The sequence below is a fragment of the Solanum lycopersicum genome, chromosome 5 (assembly GCF_036512215.1).
Source record: "Solanum lycopersicum chromosome 5, SLM_r2.1".
NCBI lineage: Eukaryota > Viridiplantae > Streptophyta > Magnoliopsida > Solanales > Solanaceae > Solanum > Solanum lycopersicum.
In genome coordinates, this window is record NC_090804.1 from 7,838,246 (window position 1) to 7,846,612 (window position 8,367).

Sequence of the window (8,367 nt, forward strand, 5' to 3'; positions counted from 1 at the left end):
GCTATAAACCCAATGTGGTCAGAAAATTACTTTCCTACTTCCTAGATATATACTACTATTTCTCAATCTCTGAAAAAAACAGACCCATAAAGATTGGTGCTTCTTCCAAAGTGTTTTATGGATGCCTCTTTTGCCTTAAGACTGCATATTTATTGAGTTTAAAGAATGAAAATGAGTCAATAATAGTAAATTTACCTGGCACTAATAATGGAAACTGAACTGTAATTCTGTTTTATGTTCCAGAAATACAAACAATGAAAAAAAAAATATTCTGCATCAACTTATGTAGTAAACAACAATATTATGCAGTGAACCAAATGCAAAATCTATGATATACATTATTCTGGAAAAAGAATTAAGAGAATAATATACAAGTGTAGCTATATAACATTCAGAGTTTCAATTAAAGCGAAAAAAAGAATATAAATGATCCTCTAATCAAACCCCAAAATCTTATGACAGCTTATTATTTTTTTCATGAAACTAAGTATACTTGTAGCCCTCAGACTCAACCGAATACTCAGAAAATGAGGTATGTTCAATTGTTCGTGAAACTTATCTGCCATTGAAGTGCCAACCAGCCTTGCCAAGGGGAAAGATGTGCTTCCTATGGAAAGAATACAAGAATCTTGTTTTCTAACAGTTGATGAATGAAATCTACAATGCATTGCCTCCAATAACCTGTTAATATACACAGTCCTCATAGATGTAGGATTGCAAATCGAAGCTGAGAAGTAGGGCAAGGATCAGGGTATTGGGAGGAGAATATGACGATAAGAAATGCCTTCACTGATTGTAGTTAGTATCAGTACATTCCCTTAAATACAGGGTTTGTGCGACATATGCTAGCTCCGTATTCCTCATATTCAGCCTTTGTATGGCAAGCCTGATATAAGGAAACAACTACATAGGTCAGACTTCGCTGACCAGCCATTTACAAAGAGTAACTTAAGTTGCGGTTATAAAACCAATAGTAACAGAAATCGAATAATTAACTTACAGCAAAAAATTCAGGAGTAGAAGCAAGTACTGATCCTCCAAACCAAACTGCATATCTCTGAATAGGATGGCTGACCACATTCACTTCAACTGGTTGTGCCTGAGTGAATATGTTTTCAGCAGGCAAGCATCTTTTAAGTACCAGAAACCAAAGATACATTCGTTAATTAATTAAGACAAAAATTAAAGCATAGATGCTTACTTTTACATTTCCACCTAACCGAGCATCTGACGCAAGAACACGAGCATCCACAATCTTCTTGATATCTCGTTGCAATCTTCTATGGAAGTCTTTGAACATGGTGGATCCTCCAGATAATACAATATTCTAGTATTTTACAAGGGCATAATTTCAGATACACATTAGAAGAATTATTTCAAAGAGTGTGATATCAAGATCATGACTTTTAACTCAACCATATAAGGGAGACTTTTCTATTGGTCACAAATTGCTGGACACTTGATTAACGGAAATCTTATATAGTTTATCAACAGAATAACTTTACCTTATATAAAGCTCTTCTGGTGTCTATAGGTGCAGACTGAATACAGTTGTCTATCACATCAGGTAAAGGAGTTGTAAAATCACTGTTATATATTTCGGGATTGAAGAAAACCTGCAAAAACCAGTTCTTAAATCAGAAAGGTGTTCACCCAACCTAGCGATAATGCATCACCTCTGCAATCTTTGTTTTCTTATTTAGCTATAACTATGTTGACTATGTGGTCCAGCCCTTCCCTGGACCCTGTCCATAACGGGAGCTAGCACCAGGTTGCCTTTTTATGTTGATTATAAGAACTTTTGGAGTTCACTCTGCCATATAGCAAATCAGCAGTATATGAGGCATACATCTGTAAACAATTGGCGCAATGTCTACAACAGCTACATAATTTTCAGCTTAAAACAAGCTGCAAGAAGACCTTGGAGCTTGAAATTATCAGAGACTTGAAATGCAGAGCACACCTCGGGACCAAGAAATCGCTCATAGCCAACATCACATGAATAAGGTGCTCCTGTCTTTGGTTTTGTACCTCTCCAATGTTTTATGTACTTCCCTGGCTCTTTGTCATGCTTATTAAATTCCTGAAATCATTTGTAGCAACAAAATAAATCACAAGTGATCCTCAGTTACTAATTTCATCCTCAGATGTAAGAAGAGGATGATAAGCAGCTTAAATCTTGACATAATTAGTTGCTCTCATTCTCAGGAACGTAGAACAGATTCTCCAACTCAAGAGCAGGATGGAAGAACAACATGCAGAGTAGGCAATATCACAAGGAACTTCAAACTTTTATTTTTCCTCTTATTCAAGGTTCTTTTCCCCCTTCCCACTAGCTGTATATTATACAATGTTACAACCAAATCATACCTTGACAATGTCTGAACAAGTGTAACAATACATTTCCTTCACTTTCCGGGCTACTTCGAAGGAATCCTCCGGTGGAACATGCTCCCCCCTTTCCTACATTGAATCAAATAGAATAGATTGAACATTTAAGAGATGACTTGTTAACACACACCTTTTTAGAATTTCAAAGTTCAAACTGAGACCTCAAAACACGTCTGTGTGCTGGTACCCAAAAAGTCAATTTGTGCAAGCTTTAGAATGATTTCCCACAAGTGAAGCACATGTGGAAACACTAGACAAACCCAATTGAATCAAAACTCTAAAGAAATAAAAACAGATACATGGCGTAAATCAACCAATGTAGTGGTACTGCAATTAGCGAAAATATGTTTTAGGCATAGCGATAGAGATTCAATTGGGAACTGCTGACGATTGATGTTTTTCTAAACAAACTTTCCAAGATGATGCTTGCTACAGCAACTAACAAGGCGCTCTCTCAAACTTAAATTTTCCACTTGCAAAAAAGAAAAATGCTGTAAGGCCTCAGTTATATTTTTCAAAGATGATGCTTGCTACAGCAACTAACAAGGTGCTCTCCCAAACTTAAATTTTCCACTTGCAAAAAAGAAAAATGCTGTAAGGCCTCAGTTATATTTTTCAGGCAAAGAATGCTCTGATCCAGTACCAAGAATATGTATGCAAAGAGGAAATAAACAAAGAACAGCTATCCTGTCCTCACATAATAACACATCTTCTTTTTGAACAAAATATTGAACCTAGGTATTGCACTTGCACAATATAAAATATATTCCTCCTTCTAAAGTTTATGAGTGTAGTCATTTCTAGAGGTTGCAATTACTATATAGTTTCCATATCACTTTTTTTTTTGAATTAAATAATCTTGGATCCTCTTTGAACTCCAATTTATTTTATCATAACAAGGAAGTCAGGATATCAGAATTCTTTCATTTGTACCGCTTGATTCTATTTATAATAAGTTCGTTTGTCTACTAGATAGTGAACAAATTAGATGAGGAGTTGAATGAAGAGAAAACAACACATTTTTTCTTTCAACCAATTTGAGAGATGTCGTACATACCCTCATGAGCTGTTGAATGAAGAGTGTAACGTCTCTTCCTGCAATGGGGATTGACTTAATGCTGCTCCCGATAACATAACCGTCAGCAACAGGTACAACATGAGTAGCACCATCTCCAATATCCACTACAACTCCAGTCATCTCACACTAAAAAAGGACAAGAAATATCTGCTTAATATATCAAGAAATTTTATGCAGATCTAATAGAAGGCCAGTCAAGAAGTAGACAAAACATAAATACATAATTAAACAAGCAAGTAATGGATACTGGATGTACCAACAACAGAATGTGACCAAAAGTAGCAGTTTCTCTTCATAGCTCAAGAAAAAGGGAAAAAGGAACATCTAGGGTCTAACTGAAGATGTGATATGAACTTGCTAGAGCCTTTATAGTATTCATTTCAGGTTCCTAGCAAGTTATAAATTATAATGCTATATTGACGGTGGCCTTAAGAATTGGGTGATGGCTATTGCAACACACTTTTGCAACACACTTTTGGAACATGTTCTTAGCGCTTTTTGGTATAAGTCGGTCCATGCCCTTCAATATCAGAGATGCCTACACTAGTTGGAGCTCTATGGAAGTTAGAAAATCCATCAGGAAAATCTGGATCATGACCCCAGCTTGTATTTTTTGGGTTATTTGGAATGAAAGAAACAGGAGAATTTCAATGGAGTTTTAACCCCAAATTGTAAGCTTAAGGCTAGTTGTTTGGTTAACCTTTTTAGTTGGGCCAACTTCTACCCTGTAAATAACTTAGATCACTACCTGGATTTTTCAGCTCTTTATCGCTACAAGCTATTTTGTTCTTACTGAGCTGACAGATCCCCTTTTGTAACTTTGCATCTTCTGGATGGATTAATAACACTGACTCTTTCTTGACACTTTGTTTTTGATAAGTTAATTTTTACTTGATGTTTTAAAAATAAAATACTGAAAATAAACCGAATCGTATCGATATCAAAGAGAAATTGAGATGATTGGCACATTTTGGAAAAGTCTAACTTTAGTAATACACTATAGAGTAACCGAAAATGATATGGTACAAATTTCTTGATCAAACTGGATTAACCAAACCGACATCCCTAATAAAAGATAGTTGAACTCTTTCACTACCTTTACCTTTTCCCTGAACTTGATTGACCAGGGTTTATTTTCTAGCATTTGTCATCTTACCAGAAATATATCCTGAATTTTCCTCTTCTATCTTGCTTCTCCCCCTCTCCATTTGGCCAATCCATTAATCTACCCTCTCCATCTTCTTTTTAAGTTTACTTTGCTTGAGTTCTTTTGTTATCCCTTCCTCATGTCTTGATTCTTTGGTTTGTAATTGTTTTCATACAGTTTATGGTGTCCATATAAATAGCATGTACAACTTGGTTTTACAGTTCTTGCCAAATCTTCCTAAAGAACATTTATAGCAGGCATAACACTTAGTTACCCAAAGGCAAATGATCTAAATTCCATGAAAATAAGTTAAATGGGTAGAATGCCATAAAAAAGCAAAATAAAATGAACATGGTGTACTGTAAGATTATTATCATAAATATAAGTAAGTTTCATCTGCATTTAAGAGCACTGGCACAACCCTCACAGATGAGTAGGACCTTGGCATGTTGATGAGCTCTATCTTACCCACTCTAATTGTACTTGCACTAAATGACAGTAACAAAATCCATACATTCATAGTGAAAGTAAGAGATAACCATCTATCATGACTGCTAAACTTTCATCCCACAACAGAGGTAGATACATTCGGTAAAAGACGACTTGAGTCAGAATCTAAAACATTCTGTATCATAATCAATCAATAATGTTGTATGTAAGCATAGATCACCCTACCAATGACTACTGATTGTATCATTTCCCGGATAAAGTGCAAATAAGGGCTGCCATACTATAATTCATATTATATCAACTCGTGTTCTTATTTTTATTTAACTGGTCAAAGCAAATTGTCACCTACAAGACAACAATTGTTATGACTAATAAAGGAGGAAACAATTTCCCACAAGTTTATGACCAATTAGATTTTGAATAGAAGAAAATAACCCTACCTACAATCTTGGGTTTTATTTACCAATATGGCAATATAAGTAAAAGAACATTTGTCATTGGCCATAAAACCAATCTCCCCTAAGAAAGAAAGAGAGACTTTCCTGTGCTGGTGCACTTACTATGTTATCAAGCTACTCTTTAGCTAAGCAAAAATAAGTCTAAATTTCAGAAACATAATGAACTTATGGTAATAAAGCAGACACAGCTGCATATATTACTGTTTTCCAAATGAAGCAAGGTCAGTCATGAATAATTTGTACATTAGCGCTCCTAATGTACAAATAAAGATCCAATTTTATCATCTTTAACACAAACAGCTCCTTCTTATAACCCCTTACTAAAAGATCCATATTACTTGAAAAAGCTATTAGCTTTTAAGGTTATTTCTGTTGGTTAAGGTACCCTGCAACCAAAGTATTATGTGGAAATATATACTAGCTGAACTTTCAAACACATAAGCTACTAACCTTAGATGTTGTGTACCCAGCTGCCAAAGCAAGCACCGGCTGCACCGCAATATAAAGCCCTGGTATATTGAAAGTCTCAAACATAATCTCCCCTGTATATTCTCGACTTTCCGGTGCAGTCATAGGGCTTTCAGTCAACAAAAAATAGTGATCTTCAGGGTCACAACGAAGGTAATTAAATATACACTGCTGCCAAAAACGCTCCATAGCATCCCAATTATCAACCTGACCATGTTTAATAGGATAACTAAGATTATAAGTATTACTAGATTTAGATCTAGTCACTGCCTCTTCCCCAACAAAGAAATCCAGATCCGCCATAACCCCAGCACTATGTTGTGCTAGCCAGTTGCTATTCTTAGTCGTAGCTCGAGTCTGATTCACAAATGACTCATTAACAGCAACCACTGTCGGTAAAATAAAACTTGGTTCAACATTTCCAGCAAAACCCAATTTAGTATACCTGAAAACATAAAATAAAGATCTTTGAGGAATTTCATCAAACAGTTGGTGAGCAGATAAAAGAACCAATGATTCAGAGAATACCCTGTTCCATTATCGATGACTAGAGCAGGACGAGAGGTAGCAGGGTCCATTATCATGGTTGTTGAAACAAAGAAAGGGGTGGCGACAAATGTAATACTAAAAAGAGGATGATAATGGAGGTGGGTAAAAGATATAATCCATCCATTTCAATGAGAAAGGTGACAAGAATTGAAGTAGCAGTAAAGAGAGTACTTGGGAATATTCATCAAACAGTTGATCATTATTATACTCTATACTAAATTATAGCTTTGGTCTCACTGTCTATTGGGTGTTTTCGATTCGTTTCTTAGCAATCAAACAAATCAGCTTTCAGACCCCCCGACGTTTTGTGTTTTTGGTCGGCTGTGGTACCGCGGTCACCTCCCCAAATAGGATCAAATCTCCCGTACGTTTTCAAATACACCAAAATAAGGAGGGATGCGAACACCATATACCTACAAGAAATAACCAGTGAAATTTGTTATGTATATCATATATATGTGAATTCAATTATACATAGTATATCTAGAATTGATTACATCTAATAATAATGTTCTCATGTATTTATCTAGATGAGTAGGTGATCAAAAACACTTATGAATTATACCTCAAATTTAAACTACATTCTTATACTACATCATGAACAAAAATCATTTCGAAACTATTCTAAAAAATTACCACTTACACATTCCTCTATTAGATTTTGTTCAGAAACTAACGGCTTCGACTAAAAATTGTGACATCTCTTCTTTACGTCAGTCATGGATCATTTCATGTGCTGCCCAAATTCAACAAGTCACATAAATTTGTTACTTGATTGACATCAATTTTCACCAATCTGTTCTTTGCTTCTTTCCAAATAACATTATCCTCATCACAACAAAATCTCAGGAAATAAAAAATTGCAATTGTTGAGCATAGAAAACTCACATGCTATCCGATTAACATTGCTTTTATATTTAATGGAGAGCTCTTTCAAAAAGCAAGTATAGACGTGATTGGTAATTTCATGTTTAAAATTTTGAGATGATTATATTTTTTCAATGATGCCCGCAAGGGTGTCAAGTTGGTTGAGTCAGATGATTCGAATTCATGAGTACAAAATTCCCTACATGTTTGCTCGGTTAAGCTCATCATATGTGAGACTTGTTTAGTATAGTTTACATCTTCAGTCTGTGGTCTATAACATTTAAGTGATAGTTGTGCTATACACACTTAAAACCGTGAAGGATAGTGACTGTGAGCTTCCTTGTCAACAACAAAAAACATATCTATTTCAATGATATTACAATTAGATCAATCTATTCCCTCTTATATAACAATTTGATCCATCCTACATCCTTTGACGATCATAAAATTGTCTATCAAACAACCTAATTTGTAAGATCGGAATTTAATGTATGCATTGGACCATGTCTGAGGTAAAGTACAATTGTAGCAGCCTTTGATTAAAGTCATCAGTTTCTTGATAGACTATACCAAAGAGATGTAAGTTGCAAGTTTTTTTTTTTTTAATAGTTTATGGGTGTTTTTTGTTCATTATATAGTATAAGGATATAATTTAAGTTTGAAGTATAAATAACATTTTTTTTCCTGCCTAGTGGAGTGAATTTATAGGCACCCAGTCCTTTAGTGGTCTAAGCCATAGTTCTATTAGTTGTAATGATCATGGTCATAAGGGGGGTTCAAGATTGATTTTGCGAAGGATGTTTTAAGTAAAATCATCAAAATGAGCTTGGCCCGCGAGGTCGGTTCAACCCTTTAAATAAGTAGAGTTGGGCTTAATATTTTTGGTCTATTTAGGAACGAGATTTTTAGCATGTCCCATTTAGCCCGTTGGCCTCGTAGGCCCAACCCACAAGTCTCAG

General features: G+C 35.2%; 1 protein-coding gene across 1 annotated transcript; it reads right to left on the reverse strand.

The window, feature by feature from the left end:
* Positions 1-301: 301 nt before the first annotated feature.
* On the reverse strand, positions 302-6,984 carry LOC101250599 (actin-related protein 3). The gene is made up of 9 exons (XM_004239108.5): positions 6,521-6,984; positions 5,975-6,437; positions 3,449-3,595; positions 2,371-2,463; positions 1,964-2,083; positions 1,506-1,616; positions 1,202-1,327; positions 1,001-1,099; positions 302-886 (listed from the first exon to the last, which is right to left on the reverse strand). Exons 1-9 carry the CDS (start codon positions 6,574-6,576, stop codon positions 806-808), a joined length of 1,296 nt encoding a protein of 431 aa, XP_004239156.1. The 5' UTR covers positions 6,577-6,984; the 3' UTR covers positions 302-805.
* Positions 6,985-8,367: the final 1,383 nt, after the last annotated feature.

What these genes read in the sequence shown, in the direction of transcription:
- LOC101250599 (XM_004239108.5), bottom strand. Translation starts at nt 6,576, where the DNA reads ATGATAATGGACCCTGCTACCTCTCGTCCTGCTCTAGTCATCGATAAT. An exon ending in GTCATCGATAATGGAACAGG is followed by an intron (nt 6,438 to 6,520) that starts GTATTCTCTGAA and finishes TTATGTTTTCAG; the next exon opens with GTATACTAAATTGGGTTTTG. An exon ending in CCAGAAGAGCTTTATATAAG is followed by an intron (nt 1,328 to 1,505) that starts GTAAAGTTATTC and finishes GTAAAATACTAG; the next exon opens with AATATTGTATTATCTGGAGG.